This window comes from Dermacentor variabilis, chromosome 5 (assembly GCF_050947875.1).
Source record: "Dermacentor variabilis isolate Ectoservices chromosome 5, ASM5094787v1, whole genome shotgun sequence".
In the NCBI taxonomy this organism is placed as follows: domain Eukaryota; kingdom Metazoa; phylum Arthropoda; class Arachnida; order Ixodida; family Ixodidae; genus Dermacentor; species Dermacentor variabilis.
In genome coordinates, this window is record NC_134572.1 from 75,354,774 (window position 1) to 75,369,128 (window position 14,355).

Sequence of the window (14,355 nt, forward strand, 5' to 3'; positions counted from 1 at the left end):
AATGTGCACGCTTCAATGATTAGTAGGTGAAATACGAAGCCCAGTACACAGCACAATTCTCCCTCAGCGAACAAGAAGCTTAACAAACGCTGTAAACGTGCATAGTTCAATAGCTATAAAGAAGGACTTGTCTTGCATTCACGAATCAAAACTAGAAATTCTAACAAATTCGTGCACTCTTATGCTAAAACAGCAAAGACGCATTACATGTGGACAGGAGAGACACTTCGGCGTGCAAAAAACTGAATGAACATGAAGTCACTTTTCAATTATCTGCTGCTATAGATAAGTTGACATTCTTAGAATTCATGCTAATTACATACCGCTGTAATACGCATGCATGTGCTCGAACGAACCCATGTTTCGGTATAATTGACGTAGAAGGTCGCTCTCGCTTAGTTTCACTGCACACTCAAGGCGCCGTCTTCGCTTTGATGGACGCGTGAGTGAGACACCTTTGTTCTACTTGTACTCTCAACAGGCCGGCAAGCTACTATGAGCTACCGCCCATTAGTAAGCAGCACTGCTTGCCGATGAGTTGTCTCCGCCGAGGTTAACGCATGTGCCCTTTCGCGAAATTATGCTAGTTGGAGCGACTTATCATTTGATATGAGTTATCCCTATAAAAGAATTATGCCAAACCAAATTAAACGACGTACGCTTCCAGGTTCAAAAAGTAGACACATGACGTGATGCCTGTAACTGAGTAGTGGCTTAGCGAACTTTACAAAACTAATCTTTTTTTTTCACTGTCGCAGTTGACCTTGCATTTATTTCACACCGCACTAAACATCATACATCCGAATACAGCATTGTCTACTTGCCACACCTCATTTATACGTATTAAGCGTTTAATTATAACCTACCAAATATAGTACCTTTTTGCGTACTCTATAGCGTGTTTTATCAATAATAACAAAATTGTTACGAAAGCTGCATAACGTGTAACATTAGTTGACAATGCTAAAATTGATACTTACGTCAATTACGGTAGCTGACGAGTGGTGCACAATTTATGCAAGCCGTAAGTTGTCCTTGGTGTCCATGTGCACTGGCGACTTATCTGGAACGTTTGCTTTAAGATATAAAGAAGTTCGATCTTCCTCAGTACCTTGCTTTCACCGCCTTCTTTGTCAGAAAGACATCAGTATCCACATAATGCACACGTTTGTGACAATCGCATTTCGTCCACAGAGGCACATCGCGTTATCTTGAAATAGGTCTAGCATATGTTACTATGAACAAGCGCTACCAGTGGAACACGACGGTTCCTTTGGCATCAACTGAAGATGAACACAAGCCACCACTAGATTTCACTCCTTGTCTGCGGTCTTGAGTTTCCCTTGAGACGCAGTGAGCTCCTACGTTGAATAACGTCTTCTTCTTGAACTTTCGTCCTTCCGCAAAGCTGAGGCTCGCTGGAACGCTTTTTTTTTCAGCAGTTTCTCAAGTGCAACGGTCTCCAGTGGCGAGTTAGCTGTGATGAGAGATGAACAGCAGACTCGCATGCCTCGAACGTAGCCGGCCACACACCAGCGATGACGAACGCGGCCGTAGCTCAGTGGTCACCGCATCTGAGTCATGTGCAGTGGTGTCGCAATTATCGCTTCTTCATTTGCCGCATACAATCTGCGCTAGAGCACCGCGCAGAACGTCAGATACTGGGCCATTGAAAGTGTCAGTGGCGTCCACTGAGAGCACATCCGCACGGCACGCGCAGATTGAAGGGAGAGGGGGATGAGCTGCCTGGGAAAACTGTACGCAGGAAGTTCGTTTATGGGTGCCCCAGGGACCACCCCGTGGGAGGGTGATGCGCAAACGGCGGCAATTGTTGGTACTGGCGGGTCGCGACACGTTGTCATCGAAACGTGAACGTGAGCAGAAACCATGTCATTTGACGTTCGCTTGTTGTTGTTGTTGATGGCGTTGTTCAGGAGGGGATGGTAGAGGTGGTGGTCGGCGGTCACGACGAAAGCGTTCATTCAGCTCCATTCAGCGTTCAGCTGAAAATTTGGAAGCACGAAGGTATGTATGTCTTAAAATTTCAAAGATTCACGTTAAATGGTCAGATAGATGTCCAATCACATTCAAAAGCAAAGTTTCTGTTTCAAGCTCAGGGATCGGTGGTCAGGCGCTGATCCATATGGGTTCATCTATAATAAAAAAAAATCATTTGAGTAATAAACAGACCCAGTCAGGTCACTTTTTTCTATGTCATCATTCTGCGATCTGGTGTAACGTGCTGGCATTAGCAAGGACTTTTCAATAATTTTTATTTAATGTTTTATTTTGGCTCACCTGTAACATGTTCAAAAAGACTAGTCAATACAGTATAAAAGGTTAACGCAACCTAGCCTAAATAAGAAAAATTTTTTTGAAATTCCGGAAGTCCTTGGTAGCCAACTCTTCCGTCGACTTTCAAGAATGCATTTTCCGGATTCACGCGTGCTCGTATGGGCACTCGGTCTTACAACTTGGCGAGCCTACAGCAGCGTCATAACAAACAGATTAGCTAGCAGAGGAAACATTTTTCGATGACACATGCTGACAGTTCGCGCACACAAGTTGACTTTTCATATTCAGGCACATGTGTCCAGCTTCTGGCCTAATTCGACACAGCGCGCTAAATTTTAGCTGTGCACGCGCTCCTCGCAACGATCATGGAACTAGACACAGCATGGTCTCACTCACCGGGATAAAGCAAGCGTTGATGCAGGCGCGCATCGTTTGTTGCTAATGCCGTTCCATATTCGTAGTATTCCCGCCAGACGGTGTCAGCATAGTTTATTTGCGCACTCAAACACATCAGAACCTCCTAGTTATAGCAACTGTAAGTGCTCTGCGACGTGATGACTGCGTGACTGCTTCAATATTGTGACATTTCACATATACAGGGCTGGCAAACGCATGAACAAAAACTGTTGTCATTTTTTTTTTTTTTTTTGCTACGAGAGAAAACTTGTTCGAAATAGATTTTTTTTATCTTCGCTCCCCTTGAAGGCTTTTAGCTCATATGGAACCGACAAAGTCAGGGAAAGTGCACTTGTCAAGCATTCGCTCGTCGGATTGACGGAAACGCGAGCACTTCGAGGCAAGTAAGCGCCGCGGTGGGTCGAGTCTGGCCTACTTGCTCAGAATGCGAGATATGTGTATACCGATATATTTATAGTGAGATACTTCGGAGATATAAGTGTTCTGCGCAAAATAGTGGAAGAGAAGGGGCTTTTTCCTTAGTGTTATTCTCGTGAAGACGGTTTTTTCATAGTTAATAACGATTTGCCATTGATGGCACCATGCAACTATTTTGCCAAAGTCACTATTTAGCCTGATTTGATCTTTGGGTGAGTCAGTTTCGTCATATAGTATACAGTAATCCGCGTAAAGTTTAATTTTGACAGATAGATTATTGCCGATGTCATTTATATAAAGCAAGAATAAAAGAGTTCCCAGCACGGATCCCTGGGGAACGCCAGAAGCAACAGGTAATGTGTTGGAGGAAGTCTGGTTTATCCTAACGAATTGGAAACGGTTGGTTAGGTACACTTGCATCTATTTTAATAGCTTATCGTTTCTAAGTATAAAACTTAATTTGTAAAGTAATTTGCTGTGGGCTACTTTGTCGAATGCTTTACTGAAATAAAGGAATGCAGCGTCGGTTTGTTTTCTATTATTTATTGTGTTGGCAAAATCGCTAATTGTTTCGACTAACTGAGTGTTTGTGGAAAAGCCCTGCCAGAATCCGTGTTGGGCGCTTGTCAATACGCAATGTTCATCAAGGAAACCAATGACTTGCTTATAGATTATGTGTAATCAATGTTATGATTATTTGTAATCAAAGTCCAAGTAATTGGAGTGATTACCAATTTATTGCTGCATATTTCAAGCGTACGATAGTTAAAGCCAAATATGAGTATAATGGGAATAATTTCACTTATATGTCTAAATCAAAGAACAAAAATGTCCTCTATAGATTTTTACGCTCTCGAAAGAAGATTCCGACTGCACCAAAAATAACGCTTTTGTCTTTTCGCCTGTAAGAAGCCGCGTGAATGTCCGAATGATTGGAAACATTGGAAAGGGACTAGACAACAAATTCACTTCAATGGTTCCAGCGTAAACAATAAAGATTTACCCTACCATACCATACCGTAGCCATTGAAACCATTGCCGCTAGAAGAGTTAAAGGAAGTCACATTATAAGAACTGACGGATGTTGTTCACTCTCTGCTTTCTTCGGCGCTAGGTCCAAACGGACTTACCACAGCCATGATAAAAATTCTGCATGAATTATCCCCGCCACAAATTTTGACTATGGTAAATCGCGAATGCCTGGTTACCTTCAAAACGGCACACTGCTAAGATAATTCACATACTTAAAAAAATAGCGATGTGGATATAATTTAGATAATATTAGACTAATTTGTCTCACATCCGATTTGGTTAAACTAATAGAAAGAGATTTCAATGAGCGATTGACCACCTACATTTATGAAAACCTAATACTTAGCCCCAGCCAAATTGGCTTTAGATCTGGGTGCTCGATATAGTGTGCGCACGTAGACTTAGAGAGTCGCATACAACTTGCTCGTCGCCGAAAAGAATATTCGGCATTACTGACCGTAGGTCTAATAAAGCTTATGATTCTGTGGAGCATGGCATACTGACAAAGCAACTAGAGAATGACAGGTTTCCGAAATACATCACGGCATGAGTTTCAGAGCTTTTAAGGGAAAGTGAATTCTACTGTCTTAAAAGAGGATGTTCATCGTTTAGGTATAAGCAGAAACGCGAGGTACATCAAGGGTCAGAGTTGTCTCCTGTTTTATTTATCATATTTTTTAGCTCCATCCTTTTGCTCCAGGACATTCAAGTATACGTTTATGCCGATGACATCGCTTTATTTTCTTATAATGATGATCTGCATTCACTTTATCAATCGTTCCAAATTATGTACTCTTGAGACTTTCATTTAGAAGATACATGTGTCTCTGAAAGTCACTAAAAGTACACTTCTTCTCTTTCCTTTAGCTGTTCCCGTTCGCATTTCCTTCATGTGTCGTCAAGAGTTCATTCCCCTGGTGGATTCTATTAAATGCCTGGGAATCACGTATGATGGGGCACTAAACTGGATAAGCCAGATTGAAAAAGTCGCGTCTAAGGCAACTCGTGTCGTGGGATGGTTGCGTAAGATCAGTAACCGATGATATGGGTTGTGAAGACGTACTATAATTATGATATATAACATGTATGTCCGACCCATCATGGAACTTGGGTGTGTCTTGTTTTCCGGCAGCCCAGCTTATAAAATGCAGCCTTCGGTTTTATTAGATAAGGAAGCTTTGCGATTGTGCCTTGGACTCCGTAAATTTGTTTCAAACACCGTTCTGTATATGGAAGCGCGCATAACATGTTTAAAAATTAGAGTCTGGATCCTCACAGTCCAAACATACCTAAAAATTTGCGATTCTCCTCAGAGGAAATCAGTGTATGCTTTCTCTCTTGAAGCAAGTTAATTTCTTTAATAATCATTGGTCACGACTACGCACATCTCGGATTGTATTTGTTCAGGCACAGCTAAAAACCATTGAATGTGCAGATTCAACGCATTGAACCAAAAAGTAAATCCAAGAATAGCCTTCAGGTAGAATTTGACGTTATTTTCCCCTCAAATTCTAAACTAATGCGATACCAATATTTCAATGACCAATTACTAGATTACCTTTCTCACCTGGAAACAAGCAATATAATAGCCATTGATGCTTCACTGTCTGAAAACAAGGTTGACGTAGGCATTTTCTCTTCTTCCCTCTGTTGGTCCTTTTCTATACGCCTTCCAGATTACACGCCTACTTTCATAGCAGAATTATGGGCTATTGTTCTAGCGCTTCGCAAGCTTCCCGCTAATTAATCCTTAGCTGTCGTAGTTACAGATTCTCTATCGGTATGTGTGTCACTTTCCACGGCAACAAATACAGTTAAGTATGTTTCAAAATGCCGTCCGTACAAATTTACAAAAAAAATAATTTGCTCTGGGTTCCTGGCCATGCGCTTTATACTTAAAAGAAATGGCAGATTTATTATACAGAACATCTTTCAGTGGTCCTTTGATCCCTGTTTTACCGGATACAGCTTACATCACCGCATGGAGATGCAGAAAATTATGTTTGCAAAATGATTTAAGTAAATTATCGCTGATACCGATTTCCAGACTTTCAGCGTCTCGGTTTTCGCTGGAATAAACAGTGGTGCCCTAGGCGACTGGAAGTTACATACACCAGACTACGCTGTCGCATTCTGCAATTGAATTTTTATTTAGTTAGAGCTGGTCTGACGATGTCCCCTCTATGCCACAGTTGTAAGGAAATTGAATCAATAGACCACTGCTTTTTATCGTGCAGACGATATTCACACCATAGAAAGATATTACTCGAAGTTCCACTCTGCAAAATTGGATTAGGGTTAAGTATACCAATATTGTTAGCATTTGGGGCCTCGACGCTAGGCCAGTCACAGAAACGTTTGTTCCGCAGCATTTGATTATTTAAATGAAACAAAATGATTGCCCTGCTAATTATTGTATCTTCATTCTAGATGTCAAATGTGCATTCATTTCACCCACATTTCTTTCTCTAAATTCTTCATTAACATTAATTTCTTCTTATTTGTAGCCTCTTTTAACATTCACCTTTCAGTTAGTCTGACTGCCTGCTCGCGGACTAATCTGGTTATTGCAACGTCTCTTTTCTTGTGTTTCTTTTACTTTGCGTTTATCGTTTTCAAATAAGAATGACCTTTTGTTTCCTCCTGCCGCCCGATTCTTGGCCTATCCCCCTTAGTGGGTGCGAGCCCTGGCAGAAGTTCATCATCATCATCATTGCCCAGGGCTGAATGACCAGCGAAAGTTGGTGGACTGTGCCAGGGTGGCAGCAAGAGCCCACGGATTCCTGAAATGAGCAAGCCGCCCACCTGAGGGGGAAGAGAGATCTCCAACTCTCTATCGCTAGTTCACAAATCAACGTTTATCTCTCTCTCTCGCTCGCGCGCCATAAATGTGCACGTGCAATTTTTTTCTGGACCGACGAAGAAGAAGTAGAAGAACGCGATGCCCAGTCGCCATTCGATGCTACACCCGAAGATTTTCTACTTTATAATGATGGTTATGGTCTGCATTTCAGAGAATATCTGTTCGGGTAAGTGTTCTGAAGGCTGTTGTGTTTCCCATGGGTGCTAATTTCACTAGGTAGTGCTGGTGGCGAGCGCGATGATGTCAGTTGATGCCCAGTTGGACTCTAACGACTCCACAAAGCTCCTTGCTTAATGAATACGTTAAATGGCCGTACGTTTGAATATGTGCAGGACAGTCCGGGTAAAAGAGTGGCTCGATACGAACAAATTAGAAACGCTCTCGTTGCACGTTGTCAAAAAAAAATCGAAATGGTTTATCGACAAACTTGTGTACTCGTTACTAATCGTATTCCTACTAAACCTGAATAATATTGGTACGCATCGGCGAGCTTTCTCTTTCGTACGAGCATTTCCCAATTTGTTCGCGAGTCTTTTGCCTCCGTATCTATCTCATGGGCTTCGAAATAATCTAGGTCAGCGGAACCAGGGGTTCCACGAAGAGCATTTTAGGGTTCCGCGAGTGATCAGAACTAATCCGATCCCATCCTCCTTTGATGGATATTTACGTTAGAGTTTGAATTTAACAAATAAAGCCTCCATATCACCATCAGAATGGGGAAGAGAAGTTTCGCGACACTCTGGGAAGGCTGGCGGGTTTCCACAAGGCCTGAAAGTTTGGGAACCCCGGGTCTAGAAGACCTAACCCACTTAAAATAAATTGGTGCAGTCCTTCAAAACGTGCGCACGGTCACCTTCGATTTTAAAAATGGCAATGGCAATATTTAATACAATTACAATGAAAGGTTAGGAACTACGAGGACTGGCATCCTTAACTGGCAGTCCTCAGGATGAGCCGAACGCCTGATCTTTAATATTTGTGTACCTTTCACAACAACTGCTAAGCTTCCCGTTCTCAAAACTGTGGCATGCAGTATACCTCATGTGTAACCTCTCCTGCGGCGTGATTTCAGCCAAAGTTTCTTACGTCACGTCGTCTAAGCGTCTATACAACCATTGCTATAAAACGAGATAGGCTAACTACGGGGAAAAATGCCTAGACCAAACCTCAAGACTCCCCATGGCAATTCCGGCTGTCCTGTTCCAATGAGGCTCATCAAATACCTGCAAATTTCGCACTCATGTGAATGAATGAATGAACCTCCGCCGTCATCGGCCACGTTTTCCTTCACTTCAACTTGAAATTCCTGCGGTCCGAGTGAGTAAGGAAACGGGTTTTTATATACGGGGCATCCTCCTCCTACAGAAGGGTATTCCCCGTGCCTCCTGCATTCCTTATCTCGCTCTACTCAACACACTTCCTTTTCAAATTTGTTTTGCACTGTAGCAATATGCCCTTGCAGTGAACACCAGCTATCAAAAGGGTCGTTTAGCGCGTGCCTTAAGCCTGTCTCCTTTACACTGTCCACTAATCTGACACCAACGCAGCGCGAGTTCTCAACCGCTACGTGCGACACTACGAGCCGCTGTCGTACGAGCCTGTAAGTACCCACCGAGGGAGACCAGCAGGAGGCCGCTGGAAGCGCTCCGTCGGGATCCCTGGGGACTTTGGCAACCTCCAGGTGACTTTCAAGGCGCTCAACAGGTATGCAGTAGGAGGAGTGGTGCATCGTAGTTTCAAGCTCGCTTGTCCTATAACTACCGAACTTACTCGAATCTAATTAGCCACCCCCTTGCCATCCCCGTTGTCCTTTCTTTTTTTTTTTAACGCATAGCTTTTTCTTGTCTCCGTCGCCCGTTTTCGAGGTCGGAGGTTGGGCTTTCAGGCCGGTACAGCAGTGCCGATGCAAAAGGCCACCTATTGCGGGCACATGACCGCAGCCGAGTAGCGCTGCGCTTTCGCTAACGAAAAAAAAATTATGCGCTCTTACGCGCCGATACGGCGGTCTTATTATGAGGGACGCAGTAGTGGGGGACTTTGGATCAATTTTCACTCCTTTGTAATTTTTTAACGTGCACCCAGTGCAAGGCGCAAGAATGCAAAACATCCCCGTGTACCGTGCCTTCGGGGAACGCAAACTTATACAGTTCTTTGAGGCGCGCTTACTCTCTGCTTGTACTACCGCTACACATGTGATGGTTTAAGGGCTGTGTTCTCAGTGAAAGTGCGCAATAAAAACACGGCGTAAAGGGCATCATTCCTTCAATAAAGGGAATAGATTTCTAGAAGCGTTAGTCTGTTCGCTTACATTGGCAGTCATCGTCGATGACATTTGTATGATGTTTGTCAACTCCTTTATTCTCTTTTATGTCAGTGGATGTTAGGTTCAAAAGAAAATGAGAGAGTCTCGCGAAATTCGAGCAGGAAATAATGTTTTCTCTCGAGGACGCTCAGAATCAAATCCACCGGAGCCACTTTCAATTTGCGATAATCATTACAGCGGGGGAGTAAATACGCGTTTGTCCTCGCTACATTCATTTAGAGTCACACACATTTGCTCTCTCTCGACATGAACTAATTTCCTGTCGCCGCATGAGCTGCTACTCCCGTTTCTGCCGGGATCCTATAACAAATTGCATTTACGTTTCATTTAGGTTGTTCGCAATGCCGAACGTTACTTCCCTATGGCACTGGCTTTATACGCCGGCAGCGTATTTTCGACTAGTATGGACAAAGCAGATGGTTATGCTCGTCAATTATTGTGGTTACATGCTGATAATGGTTTTTGTGAGAGGTAGGGATTTCCCTAGGTTCTGGTGAGCGAGGAGGTGCTTCTAACGCAGACGCTTACTATCGGTGTGACAGAGCTACTCGGCTGCTTCGACAAAAAATCGCGCGCGTGTAAATCCAATGGAACACTTAAAACGGTGAAGCCGAATACGCCCCTGTGCCGCAGTGCAATTTCAGTTCATATCTTTGTATTATTTGCTTCATCGAAAGTTTCAAAAAGCGAGGCGGGAATTTCTATCTGAAGTCACAGATCTGCCTTCTACATTCCAAAGCTACACCTCTTTCTTCTCGCCCATAAGCAGAAGTTAACTAGCTTACGTTCATAGCAAAAGAGATACCCTCATACTTATACAATTGCAATTACAGCAAATTAAATACAACATTTGGTCTAGCACACTTCTTTGTGTGTTGTCCTGCTAAGAGAGCCGGAAATGCCGGCTCTGAAGTGTTACCTGTTGTATCGAAATAAGAATATCTTTCAACGCTGCATAATACATGTCAGATATCATTGTAATGTCAAAACGTAGGAACCCTCCACGGCATAGTTACTTATATATTTTGGGGGGGGGGTGGAGTGGAGAGGAGGAGGGGGGGCAGCCTCCCAAGTGATCGGTTCTGAAGGGATCGCTTCACAGCTTGCCCCTTTGCGGTGTTATGTTTGCGGCAAAACGGGTGCAGGTCATGCAAGTAGCGAGTGGAAATATTGAGGAAACATCATTTATTCGTTTCTTGGCGCTATCTATATTCCCAGGCTGTTCCGGCTTCACTTGAAGCGAGATCGATCCTCCTTCTCCGACGACTTTCTCCTGGTGACCAGCCGTGGACCAGTCAACGCCAGCCTCGATCACATGTACTCGGGCCACGTCCTGGGCAAGTTCACAATATTGTTATTATTTCTTTTCTGGAACCATATTGCTACATGACAGCGAAGAGCGGCCTTTGGATGAAGACAACCACGTGCCTTGTGTTTTACGGGGACTGGCTTCCATCTAATTCAGTGTTTGTGATCCTTGTAAATATACAGTGTAAATTGTTTCTGCCTAGTTTTTTCCACGTAACATTTTGGTGCGGTTGCGGGGTTATTTCCCTTTCCTGCCAGGAAAGGGAAAGCGAGGAGCAGGCTGGCAACGGCCACCAGAAGACGTACAACGCCTGCTTGCTCTTCAGAAACGAGGAGGAGACAGAGGAACATACACATTGAAGATAGGAAGAAGGGGAGGCAAGAGGAAGGAAAGGATAACATGAGAGCTTTCAAAGAAGGAAGCAGAACATGCACACACCGAACTGGTTACGCACAGTAGGGGCGGTCACTGCATGTCATACTTCTAAAGGAATGTTACACAATTGAAGAAAAAGTGTCAAAGGTTTCGTCATTTTAAAAGAAAAATTAGCTACAAACGCGAGCCTAAGTTAGTTACTCCTGCACAAGTAAGGACAGAGCGATAAGTTTGATCGCGTCGAGACGCACATCCACCGGAGTACAAACATTCACGTTATTCAAGTCCCTAAAAAGCGCGCATTCGTTAACAGAAACACGTGCGCAGAGACCTCGGCACACACACGTGGCAAGTGATCGGTACTTCTCAATGAAGCTTTACGCTTTTCGGCAATTCTTCAGCTACAATTTTGAAGCAGTTGGCAGGCGTCAATGTTCCAGGTGATTGGACTTGAGGATCGTTTCTAAAGCAACTGCTTATATCGCAAAGAATCGTAAGCGGCTTTCGCAATGACCGATTCAGCTGAGGGGCGACGCGGCCCTCCAGTCGGCGTTAGTGTTTGGTATCACGCTGTATTTAAAACAAGGATGCTTGAGACGACAGCAAGCTGGTGAATTCGGTAGGGCTTCACGGTGTGCCTGGCTTTTCCGCACCATATATAAGTGAAGCTGTATCGAGGTGAACAGCTACCAAGGCACCGTATTCGGGGTAGTCGAGGAAAAGGTTGGTGTCGGTGTATGCGCTTGCAAATTTGAGGACTACCAAGTAGCTACCATGTAGTCATGGAATGTTCGTCTTTGGCCCGTTCCACCGTCCGCGTGCAGGATATCCCGGCAGTCGCGTGGTGGGCGCTGTGACGAACGGCGTATTCTTGGGTCGTATCGCGCTCTCCGCGGCTTATGGCACCGAGGAGCATTTCCACGTGGAGAGCGCCAGCCGCTACCTGGGACCTGAGCGCGACCCCCGAATCCACTCGATCATCTACTCAGCGCGCGACGTTGTGCCGTCGGGCGGTCGGTGTGGCCTCTACGGGGCCACTCAGGCCTTCCTGAGCCAATTACGGAAGAAGCACCGCAAGGTATACGCCACGTGTAGCGCCTGTCCACCCGATTGTGAACATTGCATTGTCCAGGGTGTCGTGTAGTTTCGTGCAAATATTGCGTTACTTTGCCTCACTCTATTAGTATATGGTAGTGGACGTCACAACTTGAGCCAGCCAGCCAGGAGTAATGTCAGGAAAACGAATGGTGTCCGTGCTCCGCCTGTCCCTTCTACCTCACAGCGTCATCTGCTCAGTTGCGTGCATAGTATCGAGTGCTGAGCACTTTTCGCAACTCCTGCGACATTAGAGTATTGTGAAACAGTCTACAAAAAGGTACCAGGCTCAGGCTTCTGCCAAGACCCGCCAATACAGCTCAACGGCTACAATGTGGGAACGTTGAGTAGTACGTAGGTTCATCCAAACGTTATTCTACCCTGTAACGTCCGAGCGGAGTATACTACTCAGCTCCTTGCTACTTTCTTTTCAACTGCAGCGCTTTCTTTGCGATTATAGGTAGCAGCATCGTGTTACTTTGTGCTGCATAGCAACCGTCATTTTATATTAAATACGGGCAAGTGATCAGTTAACAGTCTTGACTGGCCTTTAATCCGAGCTGGGGCGTTTTATTGCCATTCGCAAGGCTCCTGAGAAGCATCGCCAAGATGGAAAAGTGCGCAGAAAGCGTTCCTTCTCCGAATCGGCTGTGACGGCCTACTACACGCCCTCGGCCCCAGCCATGCCCACCGAAGTTTGGAAACCGTCCTCTGTGCCCGTCGGAACGGAGTCTCCTGAACACAGTGCTCGTGACTTGGCGGTGAGGGCGTTAGAACTTTCGTAAAGAACTGCAACCTATCTATTCCTGTAGAATTTAGCAAGCCAGCCGTTCGTTCAATAGTCAGGTGCGAATATACCTAAACAAGCAAAATGCAGGCCTGCATTGCGACCCGGGGAAAACGAACGTTCGACTGAAATGAAGTTCGTCACTTCTATATGTCTATGTTGAACGCTCGCTTTGTTGCTTCATGGCAGCGAGTACAAGATACCTCTCGTTTTCTCATAATTGTGTGTACAATTCGTTAAAAAAAATAATCTATACATATAGAGAAATAGCTTCAGCGAAACGTTATATAGCGACGCTGATACTATAGGGCAAGATTACTATGATACCCTCCATTAACTCCGGCGTCCCTCGTAGCCAACTACGCAGTTCACTGTGCAAAAACTAAAATCAGTTGCCACACACTCGGCTGCACAGGAGGCGGGCGGCAGCGACCCGAAACGACGATCGGGCTCCACCTTCAAGCGAGTCTGCAACGTCGAAGTGGTGGTGGACCACTTGCTGTTCGAATCTTTCCTGGGCGAAGAAGGCGGAGAGCGAGAGAGAGCGCACGAAGCCATCACAGCAATGGCGGGGACCCACGCGGCTGCCGCCTCGGACATCTTCAGCAAGACGGACTTCGACGGCATCACCGGAATCTCATTCGAAGTGCAGCGCTTACGGGTGGGCGACCGTTACCGTGAATACGAACGCCTTAAGAAGCACTGTGGCTCTATGGAAAGAAGATGCGGCCAATAAGCTGGAGTTGGCGTTCGCAAAAAAAAAAGTCGCAGTTTAGCCCGAAAAGCGAAGCATTGATTGCGATAGCAAATTAGGGGACAGCTAAATATACGAAGTGAGGATAGTGGTTTCGTCGGCCATTTAAACTTGTAAGCATAGGCATAGGCATACTAACTAAATTAACAAGCGTGGCGTCACGCGCGCACAAGCAAACATGAACACATCTCACTCGATGACCGCGGAAACTCGCTGTCAGAACGCTGGAGTTAGGAAGCACAGCATCAGCAGCGAGCGAATTGGCCTTCGTGATGCGTCTCGCTTTAACGCGAACTAAGCCGGGCTATGTCCCCGTCGCAGATGGCTTTCAAGATACAGCGGCCCCGACGAGTGCGTGCAGCCGCCCGGGGCGCCCGGAGTCGAACGCCCCCCCCCCCCCCCTCCGGAGCTTTGCGCGCTACGAAAGACGGCCGGCACGCTTCCTCCCCGCTTTCCTCGCTTGTGTGCTCGAGAAGATTGCGCCGTGGTAGCCGGCTCAATTGCGCCTGGAGTGTCCATATAATTGCTATCGCAATAAAACATTGTGTCATTGGCCGACCACATCAGCTAACATTTAAGGCCTGCTTTTATTAGACGTACTATAATATAGAAAAAATAGAGCTGTGCAGGCTACGTAATGTGTAGGGCAGATAACCGGTGGCCCATATTAGTCACGGAATGGGTGCGA

The 14,355-nt window shown here is 45.3% G+C and overlaps 2 protein-coding genes across 2 annotated transcripts; both read left to right on the forward strand.

Annotated features, from left to right (window-relative positions):
- The first annotated feature begins 7,092 nt into the window (after window positions 1-7,092).
- On the forward strand, window positions 7,093-10,834 carry LOC142581892 (disintegrin and metalloproteinase domain-containing protein 10-like). The gene is made up of 3 exons (XM_075691336.1): window positions 7,093-7,190; window positions 8,572-8,728; window positions 10,566-10,834. The coding sequence occupies exons 1-3, from the start codon at window positions 7,103-7,105 to the stop codon at window positions 10,735-10,737; spliced, it is 417 nt and encodes a 138-aa protein (XP_075547451.1). The 5' UTR covers window positions 7,093-7,102; the 3' UTR covers window positions 10,738-10,834.
- Window positions 10,835-11,818: 984 nt separating this feature from the next.
- LOC142583572 (disintegrin and metalloproteinase domain-containing protein 10 homolog) lies at window positions 11,819-13,649 on the forward strand. Its single transcript, XM_075694059.1, has 3 exons — window positions 11,819-12,109; window positions 12,714-12,887; window positions 13,329-13,649. Exons 1-3 carry the CDS (start codon window positions 11,819-11,821, stop codon window positions 13,647-13,649), a joined length of 786 nt encoding a protein of 261 aa, XP_075550174.1.
- Window positions 13,650-14,355: the final 706 nt, after the last annotated feature.

Excerpts from the sequence above, each read along its gene's own strand:
- LOC142581892 (XM_075691336.1), top strand. The coding sequence starts at position 7,103 with ATGCCCAGTCGCCATTCGATGCTACACCCGAAGATTTTCTACTTTATA. Across the intron at positions 7,191-8,571 it reads TTCAGAGAATATCTGTTCGG|CGCGAGTTCTCAACCGCTAC; the intron begins GTAAGTGTTCTG and ends ACACCAACGCAG. Across the intron at positions 8,729-10,565 it reads ACTTTCAAGGCGCTCAACAG|GCTGTTCCGGCTTCACTTGA; the intron begins GTATGCAGTAGG and ends CTATATTCCCAG.
- LOC142583572 (XM_075694059.1), top strand. The coding sequence starts at position 11,819 with ATGTTCGTCTTTGGCCCGTTCCACCGTCCGCGTGCAGGATATCCCGGC. Across the intron at positions 12,110-12,713 it reads TACGGAAGAAGCACCGCAAG|GCTCCTGAGAAGCATCGCCA; the intron begins GTATACGCCACG and ends GCCATTCGCAAG. Across the intron at positions 12,888-13,328 it reads ACAGTGCTCGTGACTTGGCG|GAGGCGGGCGGCAGCGACCC; the intron begins GTGAGGGCGTTA and ends TCGGCTGCACAG.